This window comes from Zychaea mexicana (genome assembly GCF_025766255.1).
Source record: "Zychaea mexicana strain RSA 1403 chromosome Unknown BDB00scaffold_59, whole genome shotgun sequence".
NCBI classification, from domain to species: domain Eukaryota; kingdom Fungi; phylum Mucoromycota; class Mucoromycetes; order Mucorales; family Lichtheimiaceae; genus Zychaea; species Zychaea mexicana.
This window is the reverse complement of record NW_026516722.1, coordinates 48,327-64,495: the sequence shown is the minus strand read 5'-3', so window position 1 is coordinate 64,495 and position 16,169 is coordinate 48,327. Positions and strand designations below refer to the sequence as shown.

Genomic DNA, 16,169 nt, shown 5'->3' with positions numbered 1-16,169 from the left:
AAAGTGTGATTTGTACAAAGTCACGATACTCATTTTTTCTGTTGATTATTTTTTTATCAGGCCATGAGAAGCGACACGAGTTGATGGCATTTATTCTCCTCTTTGCATTGTTCTTTTCGCAATTTATCATTTTATACTGGAAGAAAAAGCACTACCGATCGTATCAAGCCGTTAGTCTCGGCGGACTGTACTTTTTCCCTGCACTTTTTGGGTTACATAACGGATGGTACCGTTTTCTTACCGTATGGACTCTATTTTCGATGGTGAATGGTTTTGGTAAGCTCGTACTCATGCATAATAGACCTACCAATGCTTTTGAAACTTTGCTGATGGCTAAAAATATAACGAAAATCTTGTTATCATATGTGATAGTTATTCACAAAGCAACCCGCAAACCCCTCGAAGCAATGACACCTAGAATGGTTTACAAATGGTATACAGTTGTATATAATGTGTCTTTTGTCATTGGCGTGCTTGGTTATGCTATGATCCTCCTTGTCTTTTTCGGATTGGCATCGATATTCTCGGCTGAGCCTGGATTAATGCAAGCAGGTATTCTATTGCTTTGTTACGGCCTTTATTTCGGGTATGTTTCTCTCTCTCTCTCTTTTTTTTTCTGTGAATGGATGGGATGGATTTACAATATATTTCTTCAAATAGTGTGTTAGGACGTGATTTTGTTGAGATCTGCTCGGATCGGATGGCGTCAACGATCGGATATTATTCAAAAGACGGTTTCCCACAGAAACATTTGACGGCTGATATATGTGCTGTGTGCGGCCTGACAACGTCAAACTCGCCGGGCACATTGGCAGAACCGCAGCAGGCAGCATTCACCGATGACGAAGTTCATCAACTCGCATGTACACACAAGTTCCATGAAAAGTGTATTCGAGGATGGGTTCTCATTGGCAAAAAGGACACGTGTCCATATTGGTAAGTAATCATAGCGATAGACTTGTTTGGTTTATATAGACAAAATATGACTAACGACTCCCTTTACAGTAAAGAGAAGGTTGATCTCAAGCAGTTCAAGAAGAATCCGTATGTATTTGTTATTCTTTCTTCTTCCTCTTTGCTTTTTTATTCACATGCTGACGTTATAAAACATTATCAATGTCTAGATGGGATACTCAACAGCAGCTGTATCTCAACATCTTGGATGGTGTTCGGTACCTTGTAGTATGGCAGCCGGTAATGTTATTTTTCAAAACTTCAAAAGTTAAAAGAGAGGAAAGTTGAAAGTTTAAACTGACATTTTCATGTTGTTTAATGATAGCTTATTTTCGGTGCTGTGCAAGTCGCTTACTATATACTCAACTTAGATTAATTTTACTATGCACATACTCACGTATTATTATAATTAAAGTCAACATAGCTAGTATATATCATTTAAGAAAACATCACATTTTGGAATAATATTGACCACTCGTGTAGTATATAACAGATTTTGACACTGTATCATATCTCGTACATACTGTGTTACAGCTGGCCACTTCTTCTAACCCACTTTCTAGACTTGCCCTGATTACTTGTACATGACATTATACTTTAAAAAAAACAGATATATATTACAATTATTATCTTACAAGCAGTTGCTACTACCTGGCAAATTACACAGAACGGCAAATTCATCCTTGTATGAATAAAGCCACACGCTTTTATGTTTGCGTTCAACCATTTTTTGAAGCACACTCCGTGCTCGATTGAGGGTATCCTTTTGTCCGATGGCAGCAGAGTCTTGCAGTTTTCGGAAGCTGTGCTCGTCCAACCACGCGTTACATTCGCTCATACGCTTTGTCAGTTCCCTGGACAGGTCAAATGCGACCACCTGTACGTCTCCTTTCATTAAACTCTCCATAATTGGTGAAATATGGTAAATGGCTATCAAATACAAAAAATTGGATGATTAGAAAAGCTCAAATTATCGACAGCGGTTAAGTTTACCTTTATCGATGAGCATGGTTTTATGCTTATGTTTCATTTTGGTTCTATCCTTTCCACCGCGGCCTTCGTTGTGGATGATGTGCACGTCAAAGTCATCTTTTTTGAGCTCATAGCCATCATTAAATTTCGGTACATCATCGTGACGAACTACACATACAAATACTCGAGTTAGAATGATGACGGTAAAATAAATCAATTCCATATGTATATACAAAAGCATACCTGGTTCGGCCACATCTTTTGCTTTGAGATCATGCTTATTTCGTACTTTTCCTGATGCTTGGATATGATCCACACGCAACTGCTCGCTAATCTCGCTTGACAGCCATACTGATAGATCTGCCTTGCTCATTTCGGTTTCCGTCTTCCGCAGGACATCCTTTATTTTGACAGTTTCCACACTACTCTGATGGCCACCTTTACCCTCAGATGTCTTGTGCTTGACCAAGACTACCCAGTTAATACTTGCTTTTTTGCAACGCACAATCAGCTCTTCTGGTGTCAGTTGATTTCCATCGTCGTACTGGAAATCAGCTCGGATATTATGGTTCCACAAGTCGCGCACTATTTCAAGACGTTCCTGTAGAGCCACTTTTCCAAAACTTGCTACATATACGTCAAACTGAGAGAGAGAGAGAGGGGGTATTTGGGTTTAGCGTACATTTTCTCTCTTCTTTTTTATATCGCAATCTTCCCCCCCCCCGCGGGGCCTAATTTTGCATCTATAACTACCTGTTTCGGTGCCCACACGCCAAATCCTCGAAGTTTCTCGTTCTTTGCCTTAACCAAATGTTTGACTTGCTCAGACTGATAGATATCCATACGTCGGACAAGTTTTTGCACCGCAATATTGACACCAACAGCACGAAGTTTTCGATTAGCAGATGCATTTGGATGTGCAAAGTGCTGAATCAACACATCATAACGGCCTCCCACCGCTAACACATCCTTTTTCCGCGAATCCATTGTATCAACAACAGTTTCAAAAAGCATGCCATCCTTGTAGAAATGATTATTGTACCTAAGATAAGAAAAAATCCAGAGTTGATCCGTTTAGCGAAATAACTTCATATACAGTTGAAAAAGATCAACTTACATTAACAATGGATGGAATACGATTTTGTGATGGATACCAATGCCGGCTGCTATCGAAACAAGTGTTCTTAATTCGGTGATCAACTCTCTAAACTTGGCCTTGTGCGGTCCAACGAGTAAACTCTCGACTTTTTTGAACGTTGTTTCCAGTTCGCCTATGTCCCAAAAAGCTGTATTAGTTATACGAATGGTCGATCATAATTCAGAGCCTTTTGTTTTTACCTTGAACATTAAAGATTGATAGCTCGTCCAACACGCTTCGTTGCAGATGGAATTTGAGTTTCAATACATTTCTGATAGTAGCAAACGAGGTTCCTCGACCAAGACTTGATAAGGTCACCATGACACCATTTCGGACGTCTGTAGGGACACGGCAACTGTCCAGAATCAAATCAGCAATGCCGGCATGATTGATGATAAAGTAGAACCCAGAGGATTTCAAGGGTGGTAGTTCTTCGAGCACTTCTTCAACGACTTTCAGCACTTCTGCATCAGGGACCATCGATGCAGTGTCTTTGTGAACAATATCAAAGTCAGCTTCAAGCACTGCTTCAGGTTGGCCTCCACTTGGATTTTCTCTAAGAATTTATTGTCATCAGTTTAGAAACCTCAGAACCATGATACCGTAGTTGAAACTCGTCATCGCTGTTTTTACCTGTACACCTTTTCAAAAGTATAGCGCTTTAATTGCGGAAATCCTTTCTTGCGAGAAACATAGCGTGCAAATGGAACTGTCTGGTCAAATGGAAGCTGGTTCAGCGAGCCTTGTGGATCCATCAAGTATACAGGGTTTTTTGAGTTCCATTCATACAAGCTATTCTTGGGTATCAGCAATGGAGGTGATATATCGATAGCACCATGTCTGCGAAACACCTTGCTCATTTGTTCTCGAATACGTTCAAAGAAAATATGACTGAATGGATCGAAAGCTGTTTCGATCTGCTATTTGGATGGTAAATATGTTACATGGTATGTTTAACAAGATATCCAAGTGTCAAACCCAAGCTACCCCCCCTTCAAGTTGTACTTACACTTTGGTAATCATAAGTAAAATCCTTGTGTCGATCTGATGATTGCGAGAACATGGCACTCATCAACTTGTGATAGTATGGCGTATTCGGATTTGCTGATAGATAGGAATATCACATTTGTTAGCTTTGTGATGGCATAGTGACGAAAAAAGAAAACAAGTGCTGTGGAAAAGGTCACTTACCGATGGTGCGAACGCATTCTTTGATATATTCATCTTCCTATTACAATGATAAGTACTAATAACTACAAGTAATTTAGCAAAACATACCAGTTTAGGAGGTAACAAGTCGCTACGAAGGAGCTCAAAGCTGTTGGGTCTGTCCTTTGGTTGTGGTGACAGCAGGCGCTCAATAATTTTTCGTTGATTGCCGTATTCTTTTGGAAAATCTTCAGGGAATCTACCGTTCCTCAGCTCTTGAAGAACCTAGATAACACATATCATCGATTAGTTGCTCGGCACCATCTTTTTGTACTTTCCATAAACAGCATAGATAAATCGCAGGATTCATACAATAGCTCGCTGCATTCCCGTGGAGAAGGTATAGCACATTTCAAAAAAGATCACACCGAGCGAAAACATATCGACTAAAATAATAGTTAAACAAAATTGAATACCATCATCAATCAACGAAAGAAACACAAGCTGGCTTTAAGGACGGTACCTTTTTGATTGTATCGCATGCCCGGAGACGCTCCAGTCGCTGGATTAGGAAGGACTTCAGGAGAAACATAGAACGTCGTACCAACACCGGTCGTCATGCTTTCATCACGTCCAATATGCGCACTGGTAGCCGAGTAACCAACATAGCTTCCATCCGTCGAGGCATGACCATTATGACCACTACCGGTGATGCTCCGCTCAACAGCACCAGGATGCTGTTTAGTGAACAAATGTGAAGAACGGGCAAAGGCATTCGCAGCGTCCACAAACGTTTGATTGGTCGTTGCAAGACCAAAATCACCAATTTTGACATCGTTATTCGAATCCAAAAAGATATTGGATGGTTTGAGATCACGATGGATCATACCTTGCGAATGGATGTGCACCAGACCTTCCAAAATTTGTCGAAACAACCGCCAGGCTTCGTCTTCATCGATGCCGTCATCAATAACGTCTCGTAAGGTCTTTTTCTCACAGTATTCCATCTGGATGTAGAGGACACGTGTGCGTTGTTGCATCAGGGACTTGCCCGTGTCGCTGCTACTAACGCTACCGGCTGGATGGCCACCCACTTTACGTGCTTTATGGATCGATTTTTGGGCTTTGCGTGCGCTCATTGTTGAAGACTCCGTACCATCGTGCCCAAAGTTGATAAAGTCATCGTCTGATCCTGTCTTGTCTTGGTCGTCGTCGTCGTCGTCATCGTACGAATAATCTGCTGTATCGACAGTCGAAGTGTCTTCGTCATCATCATCATCATCAACGGCGTATTTCATTGCAGAGTAGCTACGACTTTTTGAATGGTCGAGAGACAAAAAATCATATCGCTTCTGTAACACGCTAACATCTTCGTCCTCGTCTTCATCGTATTCCGAATCCGTTTCGTCTTCTGTATAATCTTCATCATCACTGTATCTCGAGCTAGTTCCATCCGCGTCTAAAATAGAATAATTAAGCCTAATTCGATTGCTCGGTAATGAAAACTCAACCGATTTTCGTACCTTCGAACCAAGTAGCGTAGTATCGGACCACATATTGATGATGCAAACTCGATAGTGTCTGGACCTCACGCAGAATTTTTCGCAAGTCTTCACTATCCCGGGGATCTAGTCGAATTTTCTTGATAGCATACAAACGGCCATCCAATCTGTTTCTGGCCTTGACAACTTCACCAAAACCTCCTTTGCCCAAGAACTCGATTTCTTCAAAATCGGATTTGTACCGCGACATTGGTCCTGGCTGATGCGATGCTGCAGCAGGTGCAAGCAATGGAGATGGTATCACTCTTTGTTGTTGAGGATGATGTTGATGATGCGGAGCTACAGACGGTTCAAATGGTATTGCACCCCACCCTCCAGTGACGACGCCACCTCCACCGTCCCGCTGTATCAGTTCCTCTTGCATGGGCTTGACAGTATGGTTATCGGTAGGAAGAATACTGGTCATTTCTTCTACTGCTAAAGACTTGTTGTTGCTGTCAGCAAAGAACCGGTCTTTTAAAAGATCAATCGCTGTCAAACGCTTCCTTGGATCGCGATGTAGCATTTTCTTTGCCAGTTCACGGGCAACTGAGGGTAGTTCGTTGGATTCTGAACGAAGAAATGCGTCGAAATCGCCAAACTCTTTGGTGATGTCTGTGCCCCAGAGCATCTCTAGAAAAACGACGCCAAGACACCAGATATCGTTCTTTCGATTATACACGCCCGGTCGCTCGCGCAGTTCCGGGGATATCCACGAAGGTATCAAGTCGGCCGATCCGTCTTGTAAAGAGTCGTCGAGGGAGTTGGATCGATTGAGGTCGCGTAAACGACGGCTGTAGCTGACATTGGCGAGCTTGATCACTTGTGCCTTGTTGCAAAACACGTCTGTTGCACTGATTTCGCGACATATGAATCCACTGAGATGAACGTGATTGACTGCCCAAAGCAATTGTTTCATGTATTTCTGCACAATACCGAGCCGAAGACCTCCTCCGCATGTTTGTAGCAAATCGCGTAAAGTCGACCCTTGCTCGTGCTCCATCAAGACATGCAAGATCCACCGATTGTTTTCAAGCTTGGAGCGTTCCAATTTGGCATCGTAAATCGCCAGAATATTCGGATGCTGGAGAGATCGCAGCCGATCAAGCTCCCACTCTACTTCTTGGAGCTTGCGCTTGCCTGAGGGTGTCATGTAGTACGATCCGGATACCTTGACGCGTTTCACGGCGATTAAGGACGGAAGCGCTTGTGAATCCATGAGCTCTTCATCCACTTGTCCATTTTGATTGACGGCTTTGTGTTTGAGTGGTTGGGCTGCGAATGTTTCGCTGATCAGGCCACGACCGATACGTGATCCCAAAGCGACAGCGTGGAAACAAACTTGTTTGTCCTCGATGGGAACCGATACTAGATTTTCAAAGATAACTTTGGTAATGTCGCTTTCGTCGGCCATTGTACGTCGTGATGCCTCCATGTCATCTTCTTCCTGTCCACTGTGGATATCGTTATCGGCTTCGTCATCCATGTATCCGAGCTGTTCTTGTTGAAATTTACGAGCTGCTTGTGCATGCTGACGTTTTCGTTCGATCTCCTGTTGGATTTTCGCATTGATCATTTCAGACTGAATCCGTCGCTCGGCTTCTTCTTCCTCTGCTTTTCGCGTCTGTTCCCTCAATTCCCGCTCCTTTTCAACCTTTAAAAATATAATAGCGGTATGCACGCGGGTGTGTTTAATAATTGTAAGCTCTGCCTTTGTATATGTATATATGCCTACACCATCATTTGTTACATATATTGACTTTTACCTTGAGATCATTTTCCATACGCTTGACCATTTGTTCATGGAAACTCATCTTGCTACCTTCGGGAGGCGGGTTGTTATGGTTAGCAAGGAACGATTGGGCCAGATCTGCAAGATCGTACATCATTTCTCGACCAAGCATATCCTTTGCAGCGGCCTGGAGCGTGTCATGAAGAAGACGAACGACGGTTGGGGATAGGTTTCGGGCTGAAGCAAGATGCAGATCGGGCGGTTTGTTTGGATAGGCTTTTGGAAATCTGTTATTATTATTTTTTTAAAGTTTTAGCTTTTTTTTTGCATGAAAAACACGAAAAAAAAATATGAGCGTCGTCATCTGTCGCCTTCCAAGTTCTAAAGCGGTTTTTGTACCTCACTTTGAGATCAATCGAAACATGGGCTTCCTCCTTTTCAACTCCCAAAGGAGCCAAATGTAAGATAAACTCGGGCGTAGAATTGGCTACCTGTAAAGTATGGTCTGTTTTTAATTTGTCTCTCTTTTTATAATATGACGAAAAACACAGACACGCACACACAGAGTATAGAGAGGCTAGCTAACCTTCCACGGCGTCTTATTTGCCACTTGGACATAATCGTCCATAAAAATTGCTTTGAGTGCTTCAATTTCATTTTCTTGTATTTCGCGTAATTCCCCGAGATCCATCGTTGATTCCGCACGAAATTAAAGGCAAGTCGTCGTCGTCGTCGTTTTTGGTCGAGGTGGGGCCTTATACACGTATGTTGTTGCTGTTGTTGTTTTCTGTAAACGTGGTTTCTTTCTTTCTTTTTCGTCGCGTGCGCTTTTATTGAGAGTTCTGGAGACCTTCTTTTCTGTAGAAAAACAAATCTGCTCTTTTTTTTTATGATAGTGTGATTATATAAAAAGAAGCAGCAGCGACAGATCGGGACTGTACACTAAGTTTAATAGGACTCCATGAGTTAGGATTGGGAGGTGGGGAATCAAAGAAAATTACAAAGGTTAGAAATGGTGGAAGAGAGAGAGAGGGTGTTTTAAAAGGTTCTCAACGGAAGGGCTCGTCGGGTACTATTTTTTAACTCTGTGCGTGATCGTTTTGCAGTATGCACAGCCCGTCACCGCCCGCCAGCTTTTTTTCGGGGCACGTCTTTCACTGTGTCGCCCCCAATCATTACTGTTGATACATATACATCTCGAGTAATGTCAGAGCGCTCGGCTTATATAATTCTGGTTCGGTACTAGAGCCAGAACCTACTTCATTACGAGTTACAGTTTGGCTGGAAGACATCGATTGACAAAGTAGCAAAACATGCTACCGTAGTGCCTGATATACTCGATATTATGTATCTTCTGATCACATCCTGAATCAAAATCTTGTTCATCACGTTGGATTGGATATGTCTGAGCACAGTCCATCAGCCGTCGTGTCAGCTGTTGTAACAGCGAAGTGTGTGACGTGAAAGTGTGAAGCATTCCCCTATTGCGACAATACGCCCACACAACCCCTTTGCACTCTTAGTATTTGAATATAATTATCATCATAAATAAACATTGGCTTCTTTCTTCCCTTCTTTCTTTTTGGGCTACGTTTGAACAAGGTTTTGGTTCAAGACACAAGAAACGGATAACTCTTGTATGTGAAGCAGACAGAAGTCCAACGGAATCTATATGGAATATCAAGGATGTAAAGGATATTAACGGATCATGGATATATTATAGTTTTTCACAAACCTCTCTTCCCCACTTAATTGTTTTATCGTCTTAAATTTGCTTTTGTATCGTCGTTCAGTGTCTTACTGGTATGTACCGGTTTCTTTCATATTAGTACCTATTATCCCCACAACTGTATCTGAAGATTAATTTGTATATTGGCAATAGTGTGACGTCTGTTCATTTGGATCTCAATACAATACAGCCGGTCGTGACAGCTTACTGAGCACTGTTCACCATATTGAGAGAGGCATCAGCTTCATGGTCGATATGTGTGCCTGGCGATGCAAAAAATAAAGTACGTGATATCCATGGTGGTGCCGATTGGATATGCATTATAAACAATTCTGCCGTAACAGGAATAACGTGTTCCCATTTGCTAGCGCGAAACGAAAAATTTGTACTGCTGTGAGCTGTGAGCATCTTCGTCGGATCCGGTCTACGCGCGGTCCTGTGAAGACGGAAAGGGGTTGGTGGGGTGGGCGGTGTGAGTTTTGGCCTTGCTTTTTTCTTCTCTCTTTCTTGCCTGTCCCTTTAGGCTCTCTGTCTCTCTCTCGGTTGTCGACAGCACAACGAACAAATAACCTCCCCACTCTCTCTCTCTTTCTCTTTCGTTTTTTCCAAAACGCTTTCCGTTTTTCTTTTTTCGAGAAAGAAAGAGTTTTGCTGATCCAAAACTTTTTGTTGGCCTTCCGCTTCTTGCCTGTTTTTTTTTTTTTTTTGCGTTTGCTAAAATAGTATCCCATGGCATCACCACCACCGCCAACATCTTTGAACAACACACAACAACAAGCTCGACACCCATATTACGACGAAAAGGCTGCCGAGCGTGAAAACCGTATTCGAAGCTTGTTTGATTCACTGGACAGTAACGGAAACGGATACCTTGATGCAGCTGCTATTCTTCGTGGATTCCATAAACTCACCCATTTGCCTGCCCACACACGCTATGCCACCGATCTCCTGGCAAAATGCGACACGGCTCGGGACGGCGCAATAGACTATTCTGAATTTAGAACCTATGTGCTTGAAAAAGAAAAGGAGTTGTGGGATTTGTTTTCGGAAATCGACCAGTCCGGCGACAATCGGTTACGCGCTGACGATCTCGAGAATGCACTCAAGGCAGCAGGGATACGCGTCACCAAGGATGAACTGGACGAATTCATCCAAGTGATTGATACTGGTAAAGATAAAGGGCTGTTTATTTTTCTTCCAGAGAGAAAGTATACTTATGACCGTGTAATACATATTTTTAGAGGGAAACGGATACATTGATTTTCAGGATTGGCGCGATTTCTTGTTGGTAAGCAGATCATTTATAAGAGAACTTAAAAGCATCCAAAGAGTGATTTGTAGTGCCTCTGACATCTAGTCATTGTACACAGTTGTTGCCACAGGAAACAACCATTTCAGAAATCTACCAGTATTATCAAACATCGACACAACTGACCCAGGACGCCGAGGTCTCCTTCTCGCATACCGACGAAGCTGCACAGAATGCCTACAAGTACCTTGCTGCAGGCGGCATTGCGGGTGCTGTTTCACGAACATGTACAGCACCCTTTGACCGACTCAAAGTGTACCTGATTACACAAACTTCGCCCAGACCGATCCAAAATATAGCCTCCTCTGTAAAAGGAGGACCAGCATCATCAACAGCAGCAGCAGAATCCTCATCATCCATCGTTGGTGCCGTCCGCAAAATTTATGGTCAAGGTGGTTTCCGCGGCTTCTTTGTTGGCAATGGATTGAACGTCATGAAGATTATCCCAGAATCCGCCATCAAGTTCTATGTGTTTGAAACTGCCAAGACATTGTTGGCCCAATTCACTGGTGTCGAGGATAAGAACGCTATTCCGGTGGGTGCCCGATTTGTTGCTGGCGGCATGGCTGGTCTGTGCTCCCAATTTTGCATTTACCCCGTAGAAACCCTTAAAACACGCATCATGTCGACCAAGGTGGGCGATCAAGCCAAGAACCCTGTGCTTAGTGCCGGTAGTGGTGTTGCTCCGAATGGTCGGTCGTTTGTTGTCAACACTGCAATCAACATGTATAAAGCCCAGGGCATCCGTGCGTTCTGGCCTGGTTTGACGCTTGGTTTGTTGGGCGTGTTTCCATACCAAGCCCTAGATATGGGTAAGTATTTCAATTAACTCAATAGTTAGGAGAGAACAACGAGCTGATATGGAAATGATGATGATGCTAGGCATTTACGAGACACTCAAAGTTACCTACTTGCGTTACATGAATGGTCAGGAGGAAAAACGGAAAAGCAACGATTTGCTTCTTCCCAATGTACTGGTGTTGTGGGCATGTGGTATGGTGAGTGGCTCAATTGGCGCCACCACTGTTTATCCGCTCAATCTTGTCCGGACGAGGTAACGATCATGGCTCATAGCATTGTCCATCTTGCAAATGTATGGTAGTAACTCCTATCTCCATATATTACCGTATGTAGATTACAGGCGCAAGGTACACCAGGCCACCCACATCGCTATTCCTCTGCTTGGGACGCTGCCAGAAAAACATTTCAAGCTGACGGTGTTCGAGGCTTTTACAAAGGCCTGGGACCAACATTATTCAAGGTAGATATATATCTATACCAAACCCTTTTCAACAACAGTTTTACTGACAGATCCTTTCATGCAACAAAAACAGGTCGTCCCATCCGTCAGTATCAGTTATGCTGTGTACGAGTTCAGCAAACGGTCTTTGGGAATCAGCTAGGATGGTACCATTAATGTTTTTTGGTTGTTTGATAGACACTCTGTTGGTTCATGCCCGTTTTACCTTTTCCCTCTCCCCCAAACTACATAATACTGTTCTTCTTATTCTTCTTTTTTCTATTAGAATCCTAAACATAAATTGTACATATTATTACAACATGCATACATATACAGAAAAAATTACCATTAATTACATCTCCTCTCCTTCATGATACGAACTAATACGTGCTTTATTATTACCGATATTTGTTTAGGTTTAAACTTTAGTATGCGAGGTATTATACTTTTGCTGTTTTAGTGAATAAGGATCGCTTCGCCTCCGGTCCATGAGCGGCTTGTAGCTCGAGGTCAATATCTCCTTGCTTGCACCGAGTTGAATGCGTTTCACACTGGATCTCGTTGATACTTTTCCCATTTCTTCTGTTGCCTTCAAGAAACTTTCGTAAAGCAGGGCTTTGGTCATTTGTTCACCCCACAATAACCGTAAATGATTCCGTGTGCGTTCGGTGGACTCTCGATGCCATATCAAGTCGCCATTATTGTCTTCTTGTTTGTTGATCATGTCACATTCATACAACACCAAAGGTAAACTGCTTGCCAAAGGATACTCAGGTTTGCCAGGCACTCTATCGACATCCAACAACCATTGCACGACCTCAGGTTCTTCAAGACGTTGGCCAACGAGTAACAGGATGGATACAATGCAGCGTACTTGATGCCACAAGAACGCGGTGCCTTTGATTTCGAGTCGAGCAAAAGAGGGTCTGTGCTTATCAGCACTAGTAGTAGTAGTTACATTGACAGAAAGAATGGTACGACGATAATGCGCAAGGTTTTTGGACGGATTGAACTTGCAAAAGTTGCGGAAATCGTGCTCGCCGAGTAAATACGTGGCTGCTTTTCTGATTCGATCAATACATATGTCATTGTTGGCTGGAAAATAGTAGTGATAGGTCCGGGATCGACAGTCGAAACGCGCATTGAAACTGTCAGGGACCGGTGTCCATCCTAATACTCGGATATCAGGCGGTAATGCGCTGTTGAGCATGCGTAGGTACGGTAAATCGCTACCGGATGTTTTGCGCACGTTGAGTGCAATGACTTGGCCCATACCGCTTACGCCAGTGTCGGTTCTTCCGCTAAGCGTAAATTCACAGCTGTCAGGATCTTGAATGAGTTTGGCTTGTAAAAGAGCTTTCATCAACTGCCCTTGAACAGTCGGATTGGTTTTTTCAGTGTGGGCGTTTGATGATGTGAATCCATAGTAATTCCACCCTAGGTAAGACACTTGCAACGCGATGCGGTGCTGATCAAATTGAGCTCTACGTTGTCGTTGTTGTCGTGTTGTTTCTGCTGCTGCTGTTGCTGTGGTAACTGGGCTTTGGTCGTTGTTGTTGTTGTTGCCAAGACGGTCGAATTCAAATTGAGCCAAACGATGTTCTAATTGTTTCCTTGAGAGATCAGCATAAGGTCCTCCTCCTCTTGTATGACGCAAAAACAACGATAAAATGTTCTTGAGTGACATTTATAAATATTTTCTCTGGTTATGATAAGCTGAAATTTATTTCATTTTGACAGGATAAAACAAAAAAAGAGGTTTATCCACAGAAAAAGAACAAAGTTAATAGACTTCTACAAGACATAAAACAAACTAAGATGGGAACATATACACTAAAGAAATGGATAAAAGAGCAAAAATAAATAGGGCGGCGTGGGGGTTTTTAGAAGACCAAGGCGATCAAAACAAAGACTGGGGCAACCAAAAGATGAGCAGGATCAAGTGCCACTGCAGAAGCAGGAATCGCTTCAGTTGAGGGCTGCATGCCGCTGGGGAACGAAGAAGAAGGAGAAAGACCGTCTACAGATGAAGATGCAAGGGGAAAGCCGTTGCTGCTACTGCTTGCCATAGGGTATGAGGATGACAGAGCACCTGATGGTGAAGCGAATGAGTCTGTCACAGAGGCGGCATCACTGGCCAAGGAGTCGTCGCTAGCTGCTGCTGCATCACTGGCCGTTGCGTCTCCGGATGCTGCAGGGTCGCTGCTGCTGGTAGCGTCAGATGCGGAGGCGTCATCTGCAGAGGTGGTGCCATCAGAAGCCATACCGCCAACAGCTGCTCCATCTGTCGACTGGTCCTCGCCACCAGCAGCAGAAGTAGCATCATCGGTTGCTGTAGACTGGCCATCTGCTGACGAAGCGTCCGCGGTAGTCGAATCGTCTGCAGAAGTGGCGTCAGCCGTGGATGCGTCGTCGGCAGAAGTAGCGTCAGCCGTGGATGCGTCGTCGGCAGAAGTGGCATCAGCAGAAATGGGATCGTCCTGGCCAGTTGGGTCCTCAGAAGAATAACTGTTTTCTTCAGTGGAAGGAACGGTAGCAGCTACAACACCATCCTTGGAATTCTCATCTTGAGTATCACCGTTGTTGCCGCTGCTGCTGCTGGTTTCTTGGTCAGATGGTGAGGATGAGCTGTCATCGGCACCACTAGTGGCGCCACTACTGCCATCTTCAGCAGAAGCAGCATCTGCAGCGTCAGCGTCAGCAGAAGAGCTATCGCCAGAGTCACTGGCTGAGGAAGAGCCATGGTCACCAGGTGCAGCCGTGGAAGCTTCAGAGCTGTGGTCACCACTATCATCGCTGCTGCTGCTGCTTTCAGTTTCTGCGGAAGGATTAGAAGAGTCATCATTGCCATTGCTGTCAGCAGAAGATTCACCACCACTAGAAGAGGCATCATGGACACCATCAGAAGAGACATCGCCAGAAGCGTCTGCAGGGTTGCTTGAAGAGTTAACATCAGCATTACTGGAAGTTTCAGCATCCGAAGAGGGGGAGGAACCGTCATGTTCGCCACCGTTGCTTGAGGAGGAACCAGAAGCACCGTCATTGTTGGCCGTTGAAGACGGATGATCACCACTTTCCGTGCCTTCAACGTTGCCACCAGAAGAAGAAGAATCCTCACCACTGCTGCTGGTGCTGGCACTGTCACCATTGTCGTCAGATGAAGAGGAAAACGAGGACGACGACGAATGATGATGGCCATGGCGCTTGACGAATTCATGGATGTCACCGTATGCTACTGCATGGTTCATAACTTGGATAGGCTCAGCACGGACTTGTTTCAGATCGCGTCTCGAGACGCCAGCAGCACCAGGCACAGGAGATGTGTGTGCGGATCCGGCAAGAAGTGCCAAGGCAGACAATACAAGAGGAGCAGATTTCATGTTGTTGTTATTTTAAAAGGTAAAGAGGTATAGCAATACAAGTTTTTTTAAAAGGCGAGGTCAGTAAATGAAAACAAAGTAAGAAGAAAAGGTAATAGAAACGCGACTCTCGCTTTTATAAGCTAGAGACTCTTTGGTTCTTTTTTTTGGCGCCCTTCAGTAACCCCTCTTTCCCCGCTCAATCTCTTCTCCTAAACAACCTCATCCCCCCAAAGAAAATGTCTCTGTAATACACTTGGTACATAGTAGCTCGTAGATCGGTGAACCCATAGAGTTTCTCTCTCTCATACATCCGACATTTGCGCCATAGGGGGTTGGATGTCGTCGATTGCCTTTGTTTGTGATCTAAACCTAAAGCAGTGTGAAACAAACATACTCACTCCCATGCATGAGCAGAAAAAAGAAATTATAGGATCGACGACGTGCCACACGTAAGAAGAAAGATAAAGAGGATCGCCCAATGGTTTTAAAGCGCTATCTGTGTGATAATATGGAACAAGGAGGTGTAATAATTAGGTACACTATTATTAACGTTTCTGCTATGTACATCCATCTGCTAGTGTTAGTGTACATCTAGAAAAGACATGTACGCCCTCTTTTCTTTAGTGGAGATGTTACAAGTAAACGCGATTACAGTCGTAGTGTTACCTACATCTTGCGCTTACATACTGTATGATACATGGTCAATACTACGCACATCAAGGTCTATCATTAGAAAGTCAAGCCCCCACCCCCCCGGGTTTCTTCCTGTATTACGGGATGAATATTAGTTTGTTTCATTAGGGTTTTTTTTTTCTCAAAGCAAGCAAGTGGAAAAATATGGATCGCCGGGCGTATACCCCACAGAGGGGAAGGTGTAGATAATGGCTTCAGCCCAACGGTCAAGCTAAACTAGAATAATATTCTAAATGCATGCATGCATGCACTCTCTCCTCTTTCTCTTTCTCATTTACACTTTGCAGAATATAATTGTTGCTGTCGTGGTTGTCGTATGTTGTGTACATACTATGATACAGTACATGATA

The 16,169-nt window shown here is 43.7% G+C and overlaps 5 protein-coding genes across 5 annotated transcripts; 2 read left to right on the top strand and 3 right to left on the bottom strand.

Moving 5' to 3' along the window:
* Positions 1 to 407: 407 nt before the first annotated feature.
* BDB00DRAFT_767105 (uncharacterized protein) lies at positions 408 to 1,242 on the top strand (the record flags this gene model as incomplete). Its single annotated transcript, XM_053119646.1, has 4 exons — positions 408 to 586; positions 661 to 936; positions 1,006 to 1,044; positions 1,125 to 1,242. 4 exons carry the CDS (start codon positions 408 to 410, stop codon positions 1,240 to 1,242), a joined length of 612 nt encoding a protein of 203 aa, XP_052977618.1.
* A 343-nt stretch (positions 1,243 to 1,585) lies between these two features.
* Positions 1,586 to 8,177, bottom strand: BDB00DRAFT_874397 (kinase-like domain-containing protein; the record flags this gene model as incomplete). The annotated part of the gene is made up of 16 exons (XM_053127220.1): positions 1,586 to 1,884; positions 1,948 to 2,094; positions 2,170 to 2,569; positions 2,680 to 2,968; positions 3,044 to 3,197; positions 3,265 to 3,620; positions 3,698 to 3,984; positions 4,074 to 4,168; positions 4,256 to 4,292; positions 4,343 to 4,498; positions 4,586 to 4,659; positions 4,737 to 5,672; positions 5,737 to 7,408; positions 7,521 to 7,773; positions 7,886 to 7,977; positions 8,073 to 8,177. 16 exons carry the CDS (start codon positions 8,175 to 8,177, stop codon positions 1,586 to 1,588), a joined length of 5,352 nt encoding a protein of 1,783 aa, XP_052977617.1.
* A 1,767-nt stretch (positions 8,178 to 9,944) lies between these two features.
* BDB00DRAFT_874396 (mitochondrial carrier domain-containing protein) lies at positions 9,945 to 11,927 on the top strand (the record flags this gene model as incomplete). The annotated part of the gene is made up of 6 exons (XM_053127219.1): positions 9,945 to 10,383; positions 10,457 to 10,503; positions 10,586 to 11,336; positions 11,407 to 11,578; positions 11,659 to 11,785; positions 11,859 to 11,927. The coding sequence occupies 6 exons, from the start codon at positions 9,945 to 9,947 to the stop codon at positions 11,925 to 11,927; spliced, it is 1,605 nt and encodes a 534-aa protein (XP_052977616.1).
* Positions 11,928 to 12,491: 564 nt separating this feature from the next.
* Positions 12,492 to 13,226, bottom strand: BDB00DRAFT_721650 (pseudouridine synthase; the record flags this gene model as incomplete). The annotated part of the gene is made up of 1 exon (XM_053118184.1): positions 12,492 to 13,226. A coding segment is annotated over one exon (735 nt), but the record flags the coding sequence as incomplete, so codon positions are not given.
* A 297-nt stretch (positions 13,227 to 13,523) lies between these two features.
* On the bottom strand, positions 13,524 to 15,217 carry BDB00DRAFT_833232 (uncharacterized protein). Its single transcript, XM_053124264.1, has one exon. It carries the CDS (start codon positions 15,142 to 15,144, stop codon positions 13,648 to 13,650), a length of 1,497 nt encoding a protein of 498 aa, XP_052977614.1. The 5' UTR covers positions 15,145 to 15,217; the 3' UTR covers positions 13,524 to 13,647.
* Positions 15,218 to 16,169: the final 952 nt, after the last annotated feature.

Bases quoted from the DNA above. Each gene is read 5' to 3' on its own strand.
- BDB00DRAFT_833232 (XM_053124264.1), bottom strand. From the start codon at position 15,144: ATGAAATCTGCTCCTCTTGTATTGTCTGCCTTGGCACTTCTTGCCGGA.